This window comes from Platichthys flesus, chromosome 9, assembly GCF_949316205.1.
Source record: "Platichthys flesus chromosome 9, fPlaFle2.1, whole genome shotgun sequence".
In the NCBI taxonomy this organism is placed as follows: Eukaryota; Metazoa; Chordata; class Actinopteri; order Pleuronectiformes; family Pleuronectidae; genus Platichthys; species Platichthys flesus.
In genome coordinates, this window is record NC_084953.1 from 7,470,699 (window position 1) to 7,489,229 (window position 18,531).

Below are 18,531 nucleotides of genomic sequence, written 5' to 3' on the forward strand. Positions count from 1 at the left end.
TCGTAGTTCATCGACGGACGGCTGGCCAAATTGAACGCAGGCCGCGGCTTCACCGACGTGTTTGAAGAGGAGATCACAGAGGGGGGCTTCTGTGGAAGTGAGTAGCGCCGGGCCCTGTCTATCAATTAGTCACCTTACGTGTGTTTGCCATATTTCATGCAACAGGCAGAAGTTATTGTATTACAGTGAAACATAAAAAGTGGGAACATAAAAATAAGGAGAAACCTTTTAAAGTTGTGAAAATGAAAAGAGTTTTGTGCTTCTCTAAACTGTGAACCAGTTAAATATAGGAAAAGACAATCACACAAGAAACTGGCTTGATACAAACACACCTCAAAATCAAGAAACAGTTATTTATAGTATTGAAAAAGATCACTTATTTCTCAAGAGAGAAAAAAGTTTAGTTTAACAGAAATAGTTTTAGAGATAAAGATATTAGCACTGTATAAAACTATTAATGTCAATTATTGTATCAAAGTCTGACACTACCAAGTGTAGAATGTGAAGCTCCTCTACAGTTGTTTGCTTGTTGCTGTTTTGTATATTTGTACAAAAGCAGTAAAATTAGAAAAAGGTAAAAAGGCAAATATTTGTAAACTAGTTGAATAAACTTAAGTCAGTAAATTGTATTATATTCGTTTGTATAAAATGTCAATATGAAAGTATTTCTCGTTCTCAGATTAGTATCGTTCACATCACATTTGATGTCTTCTTTCTCATAAACACGCCTGTGACCACATAAAGTGCTTTAAATATGAATGGGCTAATTAGCTCTATTTTACTTTGAAGAATAGAGTTTAATTATTAATATATATATAATACATTTTTCTCATACAGAAGTTGCTCTCAGCTGTTCTCAAATCAGTGCAGAGCTCAAATTAATAATGATAAATATATAAATAATAAAATGGCTTATTGTTTTATATATTTTTGCCTCTCCAGTGTCACTTTTATCAAAAATCCTTATTGGAACTGATAAACAGGTGAATCTCAGTGAAAGAATTAATCTCATTTTGGGAATGAGCTTTATCACATCAGAAGTTTGAGTGTGAAACAAATCCCACAGGAGCGCTCAGACAAATGAGGTTGTTTTGATCGTAACACCTCAGGTTTCGAGTCGTATTTACATGACAAGAAAAAAAGAAATGGCGTCCAGATGTTGCAGCTTAATACTCGTCATCATCCTGTTATTGTAAGGCTCATCTTTTCTGATCGTGACCCAAGCCCCCGCTGTCGTCTGCAATTAGCTTCTCTAGACACGTGAGAAATCAGTCCTCCATCCTGACCGAGTTATATCAAGTCCAGGTTACATCAAGGTTAAATACCTAGATCATTTTCAATTGTAAAAGGTTAAGTTTATAATTATGATTGTAAAAGAGGCAAAAAGGTCAAAAGAAGAAAACAACTTTTAACTCTAGAAGTTTACTGCAAAGACTTTGAACTGAACTAAGGCCAAAGACACGGAGTAATTTAGTTGAATTAATAGTTCACTTTTATTTTGTTCAGCCACTTTACAAAACACTGTCACTACGTTTGTTTCGGGATACATTTCCCCACAATTTAAAATTCTCAGTAAATATGTGGAGCTAAAAGACTGTGTCACGGAGTAATATCCATAGTTACCTTTGCTTTGCAATGTTCACACTGCTACTGAGTGCAAAATGATTAATTCATACGTCCTGTGATTTATCCCCCAGGTAATTCAAGGTCTTATCAGCAATGGATGCACACCGTGAAGGTATCCACAGAAAGCCGTGCATCTCACACCTAAATGCCTTTATCTGGGGCTTTTCTTTATGTTCCACCCATTTTCTTCCTGAGTTATATTTAATTAAACGCGTGATTGACACGACTCCGTTTGAAGTCCCGGTGTTGCCTCTGGAATGAAGGGGCTGCCTGAATGTACAGATCCAGCTTGAGTGCACTTTGGTGTGTGAAGCGGCGCGTGCAGCAGGACAGTGGAGGCAGACAGGGAGGGAGACAGAAGTGATTTGACGTGACAAGACGTCCTCCAACATGACATGTTGATCTGGCAGCAAACACAGGCGTTACTCCGCTGAACCGACCCAGGAACACAGATCTCTCCCTCCTTCTTCATCTGCTTCTGTTGCTTTCCTCCTCTCCTTTCTCTCTTTATTTCTCTCCCTCTTTTCATCTCTGTCACAGCCCCCCCTCTGTCTCTCACTCACTCCCTCCCTCTCTCCCCACGCCTTCAGCTAAGGCTGAATTAGTTCTCTAGAGTGCTCTTCAAAGGTTTGTTAAAGTTCACATTTCCTGACTGACAGGGATCTATAAGAGGGGCCTTCACCTCGGCCCCTCTCCCTCTCTCCCTCTGCCGACTTCTGAAACACTGTCTGCCATTTACTCTGTTTAGCCGTTTAGCCGACGCTTTGTGCTTACACTAAAGACCAAACACTGAGAAAAAGAGTGCGACGCCGAAAGGGGAGATGCAGCCTCTCAGAGAGGGAAGACGAGACAGACACACAGAGATATTGGGCACCATAATGTCAGGCTGCAGAACTCAAAGCAGAAATCAATCCTGCACAGTTCCTTCCATCTCTGTTTTAGGCTGCTTCTGAACGAACACCTCCTGAATGCTGTGAATCCTACAGTTTATCATGGCTCAGCAACACGAGCCCGATGTCACCACGGTTTCTTCCTGAAGTCAAGTTGCCGATGCTCTTTATAACTGCAGACGAGATTTGGCTGTTTGATATTGAAATTTAATCCTCGGGGTTGGGTGATCTTGCAGAAATATCGATTGTTGTATTCAAAAGTACATAAGATATACTGATTGAGAAACAATGAAATGGTTTTAATTTCCCTTTAGCTGATAAACAATGATATTAAATGTTTGCATATGTTGGTGAATATATGTTTGCATACATACGCATATAGTAAAGGAATAATTACCTGATACTTGATGACATATGGTTTGAATGTGTGGCAACTCCCTCTTAATGTATTTCAGTGTCTGACAAATAATTGTCTTTGTCTATCACAGAGAGGAGGAGCACTCATCAACACGGCCGTGACAAAGGTACGTTCCCCTGCAAAGCTGCTTATTAGGGAAACACATCAGTGCTTTGCTCGATACAGTACGTGTATAAATTGAATCCTCAAGTCTGGAGAAATCCATTGAAACGGAACCTGGGGTGACATCTTTGCAGGTTCTTTAGGGAAAATTAATCATTACGCGCGGATATATGAAAATTAACTCGAAAATGTGTCTGTTGCAATTGGCTGTGGAGCGAGTGGGAGCGCCGTTCATGACTAGTGTGCGTTTGATGAGCGGAGCCGTGTCGTTATGTGCTGTACAATAGGTGGTCAGGGTGCCCTTTCATGTTACCGCCTCCTGTTAGTGTGCGAGGCTTTTCTTATCCAGCCTTTTGTCTCCGTGTTTTTGCCACAGGGATCAAAGCATTTCTTGATGTTACATGAAACCAGAGCAGAATGTTAATGCAACATGTTTTGATTAGTAATCTGTGCGTGTGTCTGTGCGTTTGTGTCTCTGTGTGTGTGTGTGTCTCTGTGTGTGTGTTTGTGTGTATGTGTGTTCTGTTTTCCCACCTAGGCCAGGAGTCATGCCAAGAGGGGCATCCGGGACATTAAGGGCAGACTAAAAGCAAGGGTGAGCCACACGGACCTCTTGCGCCTCCCTGACACACACGCACACACTTTCACCAGCACACATACACACGTGCACACATGTGTTCTGTTGCACACCGACAGACACACACACATCCTCGTAGAAGCAAACGCGAAGGCTGCTTTACATGTAGTGTGTGATTCTGACGCTGCGGCTTTTAATGACTGTTGAAGCCTGCTTAGCGCTTTGTTCAGGCTGTACATTTTTAACCAGCGCCCCTCTGGCTATGGCCTGTCATGTCATCCGAGCCCCAGCCCCTCTCTCTCTCTTTTATTGTCTGCATATTTCATCAGTTAGCCTGTGATTTCCTCAAAGCTAATGTAATGAGGTGTATGTTTCCATAAGCCTGATGGATTTGATAAGGCAATAGCAGTTTGATCTGTCAGTGGGAAGCTGAGGAGCGAGGGCACTGATGATGAACCAGGAGAGCATGTGGTGTTCTGCAGTGTGAACACTGTGCACACAAACACACACACAGGCACGGGCGGAGCGGAGGCAAAAAGAGGCTGAACTCTGTTTGATTTTGAAGTCAAATTTCCCCGTGCATTGAGAAAAACAAACACATTGTCTTTGAATCTAAATTAATCAGCATTTACTGTTTGTTACTTACAGCTGCACATGTTGACACACACATATTGAGATTAATCTGCTGTGAGGTGGTCTTGATTATAATTTTATATATAAGGTTGGTGATATAGTAAATATGTTATTGTCACAAGCGGCTTAAGTCCTCTCAGTACTCTCCATCTTCACTGCTACAGTAGGTCTGTGATTTTTTTGACAAGCCTGTTGAAAAAGCTTCAGTTATGTGCTTGAACAATTTGACTCAGTAATTGGAGCCGGACATCATCCAATGAGAAGTAGATGATGTTTTCTGAGGAGTGTATCAGGTGCAGATTTGACGAGCTGTTTTTTAACTAACAGAACTTTGTATATGGGACTGACTAAGATAAATGACAGTTCACATGTTTATCATAGTGAAGGAATGACATGTTTTAATAACAGTTTAGGTCCATGACACAGTGGAACAGGCTGTTTTCAAGCTTTAGATATATATACTAATTACATTTCATTTATTTTTTTAGTCCATTTGAAATGTATTAACCTCTGTGTTTGGAAGTTGTCTTGTTGATCAGGTTATTCCACACAGAATATAAAACAAACTAACTGATGCTTTAGTCCAAATTGATTTATGATACAAACCATCTAAGATTTAAACTCTTCATCTTTCACTCAGGAAGAGGAAGAAGAGGGGATGCCGGTCTGTGCAGGGTCTCCCACCAGCACCAAGAGCCTGTCTCCAAGGAGACTGCAGAAGATGAGACGGGTATGACACACACACACACACACACACACACACACACACACACACACACACACACACCCACCGAGTTAACTACATTTACCATTGGTTTTTCTTTCTCTCTTCATCCCATTTTCCATCAGTTTCTTTTATCTTCATCTATCTCTTCCCCCCCCCCCCCCCCACCACCACCACCACCACCACCTCTCTCCCTCTCTCTTATAACAACTCTTGGAAGTACAGTAGTTTGTCAGGGTGCCAGACGTAATGATAAGCATTTTCTTCTCTGTCAACACACTCGTGTTGTACAGTCAGTGTTTTCCTCTGAACAGCGTGGACAGTAGAAGCAGCTCATCTGCTGGTCAGCATTTCCTGTGAAGAATTTGCTTGTGCACCATAAGTGGATAGCACTTTTTTTTTTTCCTTTGTTGTGTACAGAGCTGACACGCGATGAGCGAGTACGTGCACGCTCACAAAACACACATTCATCAATAAATTCATCAGGAGACTTGAGGACATTAGGAAATTATGAGATCCTGTAGTGCAGCGTAAATTATCACGCTCGCTTATAATTCCTGGGAAGTTTGGTTTTATGTTATTGCAGCTGCACACTGTACAGTACAAAGCACATGCATATAGCCTGAGGCGTACTAGTTATATTTCCCTCTGCATACTGTATCTATACCTCTGGAATCCCAGCTGGAGCTTCTCTCCCTCTTATTGCTGGAGGAAAGAAAAGAAAAAAAATGGACACTCAATTCTATCTAAAAACAAAAAAAAGCCTGCATGCACACACTGACATTTTGGTCAAAGCCATGTAAGAGTGTGATTAGGAGAGGTTGCGCTGCCTCTAATTAGCATTGTGCTTCCTGTGTATGTCTGTATGTCTGTGTATTTGTGTGTGTGTGTGTGTGTGTCTGTCATGAGGCTGGAAAGTCTTAGCGCACAGGAAGGTGTGACGGCCGGGAAGAGGAGCAGCAATTAGGGCTTTTCTAAAGGCCTCCTCGGACCATCCCCCCCCTCCCCCAGCTCGTGCACACACAAAGATGGGCCAACACACAAACACACACACACGCAGATTAAAAGTGAACATGCAATTGATTTGCACACAAACACCCATGTGCTGTTTTCAGGATCCACACACCCCTGTCCCTGCCTCTGAGGCCTGTTCTTTGCCACGGTAACGGGTCCCTGGGGACGACTTGAGGAGGGACACACGGGACCGCATGTCCCACAGCCCTGGTTTTGTGTGTTTGTCTTTATCATATATATAGTTTATCATATTCTCTTTAGCCATAAACCACTTGCATCGTCAATTCAAATGCTTAGAGTCCCTAATCCAGATTGGGGGGGGGGGGGGGGGTAGTCCAGTTTATTTCCCTCGTTCCAGACACACTGAAACCTCTTTGCGAACGCTCCTGTTCCGTGTGTTCTGTAAAGTCTGACGATCCGAGATTCTCTTCTGTCAAACTGAAACCAAGACTGAACACAGAGAAGGCAAAGAAAGCCTTGATAATTCATGGGCTGTCAGTGTGCAGTAACCCCTGCAAGACTGAAACTCTTCAAAACTCCTGTTTTAGAGAGTTTCAAAACAGATGAAGAAAGAAAGAAATAAATACCACAGGAGCATTATTTGGCAAGAACATATGGGAATAAAAACTCCTTTTAGGTTCCTCCTGTAGCTTTTCATCAGATGTTGTGACATTTTACGTTCGCCATTTATTTACTTTTCCCTGGCTGTTAATAGTGCACCATATTTATATTTCAGTTAGTGCCACAAAAAGTGATGGAGAAAAACCAAACTGTTCTTATTCCATCTCATCTCTCTGTCTCTTACCTTTCTGGGTTTTTTATTCCTGAGATTTCTTCCTATGAAATCTTGATACTGTTGTTCTGCCCACAACTGTCTGGACCAGGTGTTCCCCTAACTTGATATTGATCTCAGTGGGACTCACCTGGTTAAATAAAGGTTAAGTAACAAGAAGGAAAAAAAAAAACACTCACACTTTTACTCTCTTCTTCTCCTTCTCCTCGTGCCCACACACACACACATACACACACACACACACACACAGACCTTTATTGCTTAGAAAATCCAAATTTCAGCCTCGTCCTGTCTCTGTCTATTTAAACCATGAATCCAAATATGTCCCCATAAAACAATAACAGTCCTAATTTGATAAACTTCCCAAAATATGGACAAACTGTCCACTCGCCTTTTTTTTTTCTACAAAAAAAATAGAAGCATGATATGAGCCAAGTGACATATTTGTGGGCATTGTGTCCTCTGCCACCCCCGTCATCCTGCCATCCTCATACCTTTGACCAAGTGACAACCAAATGCTCTCTCATCTACCAGATAAATTCAGAAACATGTTGTTATCAGAAGCTCCAAAAAATGTGTATCTGATTAAAGACATTCCAAACTCCCGTATGAAAGAAGCCGGAAAAAAACCTGATGCATTTTTATCATTCATCATTTTTTAGCAAACACCTCGAAGTCTGTCCTTGAAGAAGCTCCTTTAATTAATCATAGCGAGTCAAGAAATTCGTATTCCATTTGATCAGCCAACTCATGTACCAAAGTGAAAGTGCTGCTGTCATATGCGTATATATTTCAGCTGTATCCAGCAATGTGGGTGATTTGTAGTGTTTGGTGAGTTAGATTAAGAATGTAGGAGTAATCCTTTCTTTTGACTGAAACAAGGATGAGTAGGACCGCTGACTCGTTGTCTGATACAACAAACAGCAGCCATTGTTCTGGCTCCTGTAGGCTTTTGGGTGTGTGTGTGTTTGTGCCACATCTGTTTTCGAGTTCCTCTATGTATTATTTTGTATATTTGGTGTGTGCATGTGTGTTGTTTTATGTGTTACTGTGCTGTAAGCATCTGCAAATAGAAAGCTTGTCTGCACCTCAGCCCTTTTGTACATGAGCATGTCTTTCGGTGTGTGTGCCCCATGTACACAAACACGCATGCATTTAGCAGCTTGCCTCAGGTTGGAGGCAACAGAGTGACAGCTGTTAAGAGAGCAGAGGGGAGTGGAGGTTGGGACAATGCTATGGACAATGACAGCCAGCAGGCTTGAGACCAGGACTCAGCCCCAGGCTCTGGACTCTTCACCTGTTGAGGCAGGAGAGGTGCCAGCCTGGAAAACACCCCACAGCACCATGTGGAGGGCGAACAGGGAGGGAACACAGATGTAGAACAGAGGTACAAAGTCACATGGAGACTTCAGTGTGTAGTGCGTGCGTGTGTGCGTGTGCATGTGTGTGTGTGTTTCATCAGAACCTGTCTGTGTACAGTGTCTGTGGTGTTCAGGGAAAAATACACTTTTTTGTGAACAATGGTTTGTCGATGAGTTCAAACGTAGTTCTACTGACATTTATATTTTATTACGGTTACACTTTACTTGAAATATTGATCATAGTGCAGCCATTTATATTCAGCAAATGATTCTTATAAGGACAATATGCAAAGGAAACAGTCTGAGTAAAGGGAATAGCTCGTATGAATTTCACAACATATTCTTTCACTGTACCTTAAAGAGCATATGATGTTTGTTGTAATTTATAAACATGCAGTTTTTGATGCTTTTTCAAAAAACATTTCAGATATGTTAATAATTTAATATCCATTGCAATTTTGTGGATACATATTTTAGATGAATAGTTGAGTTGCATCACAGGTAACCTTTGCAGGGTCAGTGTGTGTGTGTTTTTTTTTATGTGCGTGTGTGTGTGTGTGTTCACATGGTTATTTGTATGCGTTTGTAGTCTCAGCCTGGCTCAGGTTCTCTCCACCTCAGTGACCACAAGCAGCGGCTTCCTCGCTGAAACCAAAGTGCCATCTCCTGGCAGTGGTTAGGTACTGCAGCCACTCACTTTGCGACACCTGGTGATTTTTACTGGATGAGTTTAGAGGAACAGAATGAGCATAATGCACATTCTCCTTCTTTTATGGCTGATGTTTTTTTTCTGTGAGAAGGAAGTGAGCTTTCAGCATCAGCCAGTTGGACAAAAGAAGCAGTGGATCTTGCCTCAAACGTTATTCCCCCCCCCCCCCCTTCGAGTGAGCAGCTCTTAAACAGGCAGACACAGTCTTGGCCATACTTCTGCAAAGGCTCTGCCGCTCCCCAAGGTTTGTTTGCATTTTACCGGCATCTCTTTACATACACTGCCAAACTGTGAGATCAGTGCCCGCTCAGAAATACCATATGAAATGTATAATGTAAGACCGGCTATTAAAGTCCGCGAGCGTCTGGCCCTGTCACAGAGAGGCATAGTTGCTCCGCATAACCAGTCATGCAGGGAAGGAAGGGAATAGGAGGGGGAAAGTTTGTTTCTCCTAATGCAGAAACTGAGATGGATGATGATGACTATTTTCCCCTCATAACTGCAGAAATTAAATTAAATTTAAAGACTTTTTTTTAAAGGCACCTTAGATATATTCATTCCGTAATAAAATGTTATAACATGAGAATAAAGGATAAGTTACAATTTTGCCATCATGTACCCACAATCCACAACTATAAGACTTTAATGAACAGTAAAGACAGGAGAGCATGTGTTTTTTCTTTTTTAATGTCAGCGTGTACAATTACAAAATAACATAGTAACACACAACTTTGCAATAGAGGCTGAGGTGTCAGCTCTTCTCCTTTTATTTAGGAAACACAGGAGGCTTCTTATCCTCTTCTAAAATATTGGATCGAGACAGTTTTACCAAAATAACCTGACGATTTTTTTCATTATTTCCGTGACTTGTGTTCGTCTGCTGCGCCCCCCCGACTCTCCCGCTCTCTGCGTTCTGTTCGGTCTCAGTTGTGGCGGAGAGGAAGGAGGCGAGCGAGCCAGGCAGACAGAAACAATGACATCTGTCACTGACAGCAGAGTGACAGAGGGGGAAAACGGGAAGTGGAGGAGGGAGAGTCGCTTTTTTTTTTCATTTCCACCTTTCAGCTTCCCATTAGCCGACAGTGAGAAGCTAATGAAAGAGCGGTATGATAATCTGTTGTTCTGCTTTCTCATGCTTCCCACTGTCCTGGCAGGCCTGTGGTTGGAGGGGATGGTGGCAGAGCTGTCACGACTCCCAACTGCGGAGAGACATGATCTCACTGTGGACGTCTGCATTTGAAGAGTTTCTATATTTTTGTTGTTTTTTTTACAGTGACATTAAGCACATCTAATTTTAGACCTTAAATGTAACTGCTATTTTAGGTTGCAAGACTTCTGGAGGAGCAGCGACACTATGTTCAAATAACTGACAAAAGCTCACTTTGTATCTCACATTACCAGTAAAATGAATGCAACATGTTGGCCATTTAGGAAAAAGGATGTAAACCAACCCCTGTGCCAAATTTGGCGCTTCTATCGTAAAACGCTCAGTTGCTGTAAATAGTTTTAATCTTAACTGCTGCACTAAAGGGTCACAGTGAAGAGAGGGAATGACAAATTGATAAAGCCGTGAAGAGAGGTACCATCCATTTACTGCTCCCTATGGAACTTCCTCCCAGGTAGACGGCACCAGAGCTGTAACGGAGATCAGAGGGCCAGGCTTCATGACCTGCGTCTGGTTGTGTTTGGGTTCACCTTGCTTTAATAAACACCTCAAACGCACAGAGAGGCCCTGCGTCCCCAAACGAGCAAGTCCAGCACAAATGACCAGACTCAATAACTGCACGTGCCATAAACATGACAGTGCATGAGCTTGTCGTGTTTTTTTTTTTGGTCCGTTCCCCTGTCCGGAGCTCGCCCAGTGTCTCACAGGTGCATCTTCCCTCGGCCGGCCTGCGTCGGGCTGGCTGGCACGTTGCCCTGGCACCCTGATTTACTGCCCTGACACAGGAATCCATTAAAGGCTGTTTAGGGATCCCGGGCCCGAGCCCCTCTGAAATCTCTTTCATTATAGCTCCAAGCTACCATGGAAGGAGAGCGGCTCGGCCAATCAGCGGTGCCACCACATGTGTTCGTGTTTAGCCCGATGGCTGAGAGGCTTAAGTGGCTACTGCACACATCTCCACCGCTGACTTTTATGGAGAAAATGGCACTTTAACTCTTTGTGTTTTTTGTTGTAATGGAGTGCGTATGTGACTTGAGTTGTGTGAGTGTGAGTGAGTGTGTGTGTGTGTGCGTGACTGTGTGCGTGTGCGTGTCTCTTCACTGGCCGAACACGGGCCCTAAATGAGGCCAGGCCAGTCACACGTTACATTCCGCCTGTCTGGCTGGCACTGCGGCGGCTAATCAAGACCGGCTTGGTTCACGGTTCCAATGCTGACCCGCCCCCCACCCCCCCACCCCCCCACCTCCACCATTCCCATCATTCTTTGGGGCTTTCAGGAATCTTTCTTCACCTCTCCACATTTGATTCCTTCCTTTATTTAGTCCTTACTTTCCTCCTCCTCCTCCTCCTTTGTTTTTTTCCTTTTTCTTTTTCTGACGACATCTTTGCTGCAACCGAAACCACAACACAAACACACAAACCCCGACCGTCCTGGCTCCTCAAACACACACCTCCACTGCACTTTTGTGGTTGTAAAGAACCTTTCACTCCGCGTTGGTCTTTGATAATGTGGCTAACGTGAGTTTACAGAGAAGAAGAGAGAGGTGGAGCTAAGTAGGTGTTAAAAACAGGCACAGCATTACAGTGCATACTAATGCACACATACAGATTGTTAACTGCGCCCTGTGATTGCCTCAACAACAAAAAAAAACACAGAGACAGAAGCATAATTTTTGATATTTCCCAAAACATAGACATGGGAGTGTGAGCAGCAGTTTATAAGGAGGTAAATGGGCAAAAAGCAAAGAGTGTATATTAGAAAGTGAAAGATTAACATAAGCGAACAGGCTCACACAAAGTGAGGGGGAACATGTGCGTGGTAGTGGAAGGCATGTTAATAAGTGGCCTGGGGGCAGATTTGGGTTCCCATGGGGAGAGTCCTGCCCCGCTCTGTAAAGCTTCTGTCTCTTCTTTAACTCGCCCATTAAACATGGTACACAGGTGGCTTATTAAACTGCGTCAGACAACTACACTTACACACTGATCATTCAACACAGCGACGTGAAAAACACAATCACGTCCGGCGGTGTCGTAATGCAAACGACTTCGTGCAGCTTCCCCTCGTCTTCGCTCGCAGTCCGCGAGTCGCTTGCGGTTCTCATTTAATGCAGAGTTTGATAAAATACTGCGGGGGGGATAGTAAAGATTTTCATCCCTAGACTCGAATTTGACAAATTTAGTCTCAGCCCTGAGGGTCCCGGCTCATTAAAACAAGCCCCTGTCTTATGGGGACCCACCAAACACAGACCTGCATCTTTTCGTTTTTCTTTTTTCTACTACTCTCCAGTCCCAAGTCATATTTTTCATGAAAAGCTGAACCTCAGCACAACGCCACTTTCTGTCTAGACTCCATGTTTCACAGGAGCCGCGTATCTTTAAGCAGAGACCCCCCCCTCCCCCCGTGGGTCCGTTTTTTATTGTTTTATCATGTTATTCTTTTTGTCTTAACTACATCCACTTGCCCCGTTTTTCTCATTAACAGCAGAACCTCAGAAAGTCTCCCATGAGCATGGACCCCAGAGATCTTGGCTACGGGCTGGATGATGATGAGCTGGACAGTGCGAGCAAGTACGAACTCCCATTTTTATGAGCGATTGCTTCACACTGATTTGTCACTGAAGTCATTTTCAAGTTGTTTAAAGTTTGCATGTCATGTACGTCAACACGAGAGAACTTTTACTGGCGAACCGATTTCATTTTATTGAGCCTGTTTAAAAGTGTGTTTCCGAGCAGAGTCCTTCTCCCTTTGCTCTTGATAACACTGCCCCCAAGTGGACACATTTAGTAAAAGTATAAATGACATAAATGTCTGATGTTGTTCTGTAAAAACCACGGTAACTTTGTGAAGGTTGACACGACACACCCGCTGATTCACTCTGCCTGTTGCTTTGGGTCCTCTCCTCTAAACACAGGCTGTCCTCAGAAGACAGCGGGGACGTCCCCTCCTACACAGAGGACAGCGACGACTCCTACTCGCTGGAGCTGGACATCGACCCGTCCCGCTCGGGCCAGATGAACCTGCTGGAGGAAATCCTGGACTCTCTGAACACCACGGGGCTGGACCAAGGCAAACTCAGTGCCGCCAAGAGCCTGGACTTCTTCAGGTCCATGGATGATTTAGACTACAAGACCCCGGTATGAAAAGACAGGAAGTGTAGATATTAGAGTTCAGCTTTTCTTATATCAAATCTGGATGAATCGCATAGATCCCTTTTCCGAATTGCTATAGTTACTTTAAACAAAAAATAAGGTTGATATGATATATGTTGTTTCCATGATTATTGAATCAGAGAGTTTTGCCTTAATTCTGAAGGAATCCAACTTATTACTTCAACTGAACTCGAGTGGCGATCAGTGGATGACACTTGAAACTTGAATCTAGTTTTAGATTCACTTGATTTAGATTTTTATTTGGATCTGCACCAAATTGCACACACTCATCAATATCAGCTCCCCTAAACATGCCCGATTGTTTTATCAAGATCGATGAATTGTTCTCTGAGAAATCAAGAAAGTTTTTGTTGTACTAGTATTGACTTGTGACATGTATCAATCATGTTCATGGGCCAGTCTCAGTAGCTCGCATTGAGGTACAGATCATTTTCACACACAGACAGCAGATATGTGGGGACTTGTGTAATGGTGTTTCCTTGTTTCTTCCAAATCAGACCAAACCGACCCCCCCCACGGAGTCGAACCCTGCAGATGACAGTGGTTGTGCTGGGGACCAGAACCAGGGCGGCTGGAATATGGGCCAGGATGACAGCGCCATCCACGGAAAACACCTCCCACCATCTCCGAGGAGGCAGCCCAACAAGAGCAGCCTGAAGGTGTTGAAGAAACCTGTGGTCGCTCCTCTAGCACCCCCTGCTCCAGCTGCGGACGTGTCCAGACCCCGGCCCAGTTCTCCTCAACCCAGATCTGCCCCACTCCCTCACCTTTCATCTCCGGAACGACATCCAGGACACCGCTTCTCCTACATGCCCCTACTGCCCCACAACCCTACACCCACTGCTGCATCTCCCACACTCTCTTACACTCACAGCTTTCTAGCACCGGATTCCCACCTGGACTACGCTCCTGATCCAGTGGGCCGGTCCCGGACCATCTCAGACCCCCAGGCCTGCACAGAGTCTTCTCAGACCCTGAACCAGAATTCCTCCACCGGCATCCTGAGGAGGAAGGTGCTGTCCAAGGAGATGGTGAAGCAATACCACGAAAAGGCCCTTCACAGGCTGGGCAGCCGGGTCTACCAGGAGGGCGAGGAGAAGCACAGACAGTCAGCCATGCCGGTCCCGTGGGAGAAAGAGGTGTCCAAAGAGGGGCCCCTGGGGCTGGGCCTGGGTCTGGGTGAGAGTCCAGGCTCTGGGGCGGCTGTGGTGCAGGAACAAACCCTCCTCGAGGAGATCGACGCCAGGTGTTGCCTCGGCTCGGTCCTCCACACCAGCCTGCAGCTCTCCCAGGTTCACTGCAACAACAGTCACCAGCAGGTCCAGGGCAAAGCCACAGAGGAGTCCTGAGGGAGCTCAAAGACTCAGTGTCCGTAAAACGCCATAGAAGTATATTCACTGTCATCGTAGAGGACATGAGCAGTTCAGAAGTTTTTCTATCTCAACACCCAGCGATCAGGAGAGGCCACAAACAAACCTGATGTCATAGAGGTAGCCACGAAGCGGTAGCTAGGATGCTAAAAGGAAAACGAGAGTGATGAGCTGGTGCACTGCACAATTCTCCATCTGTCGTCCATCTTTGTTTTCCAATGATTCAGTTTGTATTTCAGGTGAAATAATCTGATTGTATCTCAACTTGTTGTTTCCAAGATAAGTGGACAAACTTTTTACTTGTATCTGGAAGCGAAATAGAAAAACAACAAATTAGTTTTCTTTGTAGGGATTCGGATGCTACAACAAGAAAAACGTATGAGTTTATAAAGATTCTGGAAACAAGTGAAAGCAGCAGGACAAACCCACAAAGTGACACATGCAGTGTTGTTATTCTATAAACTCCAAACAAAAGAGACAAGGTCGATGTTTCTGCATCACAGTATTTTTTTGTTGATAATCGTCTACATTTCTGAACAACACATTCTCGTGTGTTATATTATTCATCTAGAAAACATTTCACAAAGCAACACTCAACCCTTGAATTATATTTTGCACAGAATTTTTGTAGCGACAGGTGAAGGAGGAATTGTTCACATTGCGAAGAGGAAATCCAGAAACTGCTGCGTCAGCATTACGAGGGGGCGGCGGCTCCTCATGGTCCAAACATTTCACATGATCAAAATTTGCACTTGGTTATCAACAAATAATACTCAGTTATTACTTCGTGGTACGAAAAGTTAAACAGGATTTTCTAGAAACAAATGAAACTAATGATACACTGTGTAATTTAATATGTTTTGTTTTTTTTATCACCATGCCTTAAGTGGACATGTGATTTGTTTATAATACTCTGGTTTCTTAATCTATCTACCGATACCAATACAGGTACTTTGTAATCCGATTACTTACAAATCGTTAATGCAACTGTTAGTAGAACTTAAACAGCACTGTGTGTATCTGTATTAATAGAGTAGTTAATATATGATGTGCTTTAAGTTGCTGTTTTTAAATTGCATTCCCGATCATGAACTGTGCACGTTGAGAAACCTCTCTCCTCTCCCTGCGTTCCTCAGGACACTTCTGCAAATACACTCACAGTTTAAAGTCGATTCTTATGAAAAAAAAGCCAATATCCTTCCTCCAGCTCCTCTTCTTCATTTTTTCCCACCGTCGCTGCTCCGCCCCTCACGTTGTCTCTCGCTCTCGACCTTAAGAACGGTCGCCAGTTGTTGCAGAGCTTGTGAGGTTTGGAGCGGAGGTGGAAAAAGGTGAACTCTATGAGATACGACAGATAAAACCGTACATTCCTGTTATTATCTACAGATCCCGTGGAAAGGACCCCCCCCCCCCGTTTGTGGCCCACAGCCTCAAACCCATTTGTTCCTACTGATGATGTAAACTTCAAAGTGGGTCACAAATCCTGAGAAAAGTTCTAATTTTCAGTCTCAAACCAAGCCGTAGCTTCAGTAGAGAACAGAACTAAACACATTCATCTGTAGACGTCTTATCAGTGGAATTAAGTCATCGTTGATTTTGGGTTTTCTCCCGGGATTTGTTGACTTTTTTTTCCAAGAATCCAGAACCTCTCGTAAAACTTTTTGTATCGTCGCGTCTCACATGAGGAAATGCAATCTCTGTCCCTCTAGGTCCGAGTCTCACACTGTAACGCAACGCAGTGATTGACGATTGTGCTGTAACGAAGCAATACAGTTCTCCTCAGAGAGTAGCTAGATGGATGTAACGTGTACAGAGTCCAAACTATTTCTATAACAGACTCTCCTGTGGAGAGAAAAACGCCATGTCCGGAGATTGTGGGTTCCCATCGTTCTCTTGAGTCACCACAAAACCCAGGATGGGGGGAAAAAACGAAAGCCCTTTCATGTGCTTGTGTTGGGATTATTACATTTATGGTTCGTTGTTCTCATGATTTATGCCAGACGCCAGTCGGTGTGGCAGTTTAACAGCGGCTATTCCTCCACTTCTTGAGTGCTGCTCTGCGTTAACGATTCGCCCATAAAGTCTTTGGCTTCTAAAAGCCCAGGAATCGGTCCTAGTAATTCCGAAAAGGGAAAAAAATAAATTAGTCTCCAGAACAATCTCAGTACGGGCCTCACCTATCGCAACCAAGCTTATTTACTATGCAAGTATTTAAAATGATGAAAATATAGTATTTTTTTCAACATTATATTCTATGATTCTACTTGAAACCAACCAAATTTAATTCCTAGTGAGAATAAACCTCACGTGTCCCTAATTTAATTCACAGTGTGAGCTGAGGTGTGTCTAAAGGTGTGAGTGTGTGTTGTGCCTTAAACAGTCCGAGTACCATCACAACAAGGTACAGTATCATAGAAAGTAATATGCAATGGTTTCCGACCACCTTAAATCACACTGTGGAGCATCTTTGTATTTATATGACAAACGGACACAAAAGCCCTGATTTGGTTTGGTGAGGAAATGACCTGGACTGAAGTCGGGTAGTAGCGTTGTTTGTGTAGCTGTTGTGTTTCTGACTTTCTGCTTCAGCTGCAGTTACTCTGTGTTATTCTTTTTCTTTGGTCCCGTGGGCGCTGGGAACTTCCTGTATTGAAGAGAGGATGTTGGAATTTCTCTGAGTCATTTTGTCCTTATTTGTAAACAAAGTTCTTTCCTTGATTGTGATATTAATACGTGTTTAGTTTGTGCTCCTTGTCTTTTTCATCTCTCTCTCTCTTTTTTTTTTTTAAATACCCTGACTACTCATTCTGAGCAAACTGTATTAAAAAAAAAAAAACCTTTCTCAGAGGAGTGTCTTTAGTTGATTTCATATTGATGAATAATTATTTTCGACTGAATAGACGTGTATTTTTTCTGGCCTAAGTATATTTTACATGAATAATATATGATCGGTGTTATATGTTGTAAAAACAAGATATAAATGACACCTAATATTTGAATGTTTTAGATTTTATTTTTGGAGGAAAAAAACTATGGAGAGAATATAAGAGAAATGTCCCATGTAGCCGTTCAGGTTCAGAAGCATCTGCCACCTTTACTGAGACTGATGCTTGTACATGGTACAACACTTCCTGTTGTATCCGCATGTGTGTACCTGTTTGTGTTGTGATGCTATGGTTTAGTTTATTCTTTTGTTCTGAATTATTATTTGAGCAGTTGGCACTTCCATCAAGTCAATGGAAATGAACATTACAATTCTGCCTTGCTGTGGCTATCGTGGATTTTAATGTCATCGAGCCTTTGCATTTCATGTAGAGGATTTTTTTTTTCTTTTTCTTGTTAGCAGTAAATTTAACTGTAGAGGTTTGTAGGGAGAAATAATTGAGCAGTGAGCTGCTGCTGCTGCGGATATGAAAAGCTTTAGTGACTCTGGTCCTGTTTACAATCATGTTGTACAACAGTGAAGTTATGATTGTCAGGGAATTCGCATTTCAACGTGTGCAAGCTTGAGATAATAAGAGATTCCCAACACTCATTAAAAGCTATCAGTTAATATAAAGTAATAATAATTGAATATTTGAAGAGACGGATGTGAGGGACTTTGAAGCCGCTTTTCTAAACTTACTACAGCGTAAAGAACAGGTTTAACTTCCCCTAAGCAAAATATTCAAAAACAGATATTTTTCATTAAAGTAAATGTGAATGTTACAGTGAGAAACTTCCTTTGCTCAATTCAGTCTGTTTGTTTTTTATTATTTTGTTATCTCTTTTTTTAATGCCATTTAATTTGATTCTCTGATTCTGGGCACAATTGCATGTTTTCATTGCAGAGAAAACAACCGTCTTAAACAACTGAGGTCAGTGTAATGTGCTATTGATGAGTAACATGGTACAACTGCACGTAATGTATGCACTGTGAACTGAAAATAAAAAATGACACTGTTTCATTCTCATGCTCCAGGAACTCTTTTTTATTTA

General features: G+C 42.9%; 1 protein-coding gene across 4 annotated transcripts in view; it reads left to right on the plus strand.

Moving 5' to 3' along the window:
* Positions 1–18,500, plus strand: part of dennd1b (DENN/MADD domain containing 1B) — a 101,821-nt gene extending 83,321 nt beyond the window's left edge. For 2 of the 4 annotated variants that reach the window (XM_062395523.1, XM_062395525.1), the window contains 8 exons: positions 7–97; positions 1,698–1,738; positions 3,005–3,040; positions 3,575–3,631; positions 4,887–4,976; positions 12,495–12,580; positions 12,925–13,147; positions 13,681–18,500. In XM_062395523.1, the coding sequence (XP_062251507.1) occupies positions 7–97; positions 1,698–1,738; positions 3,005–3,040; positions 3,575–3,631; positions 4,887–4,976; positions 12,495–12,580; positions 12,925–13,147; positions 13,681–14,532 (1,476 nt within the window). In that variant the 3' untranslated portion in view covers positions 14,533–18,500. Of the gene's footprint in view, positions 1–6; positions 106–1,697; positions 1,739–3,004; positions 3,041–3,574; positions 3,632–4,886; positions 4,977–12,494; positions 12,581–12,924; positions 13,148–13,680 lie in introns of those variants that run through there. The other 2 variants (XM_062395524.1, XM_062395526.1) reach the window with 2 other exon arrangements.
* Positions 18,501–18,531: the final 31 nt, after the last annotated feature.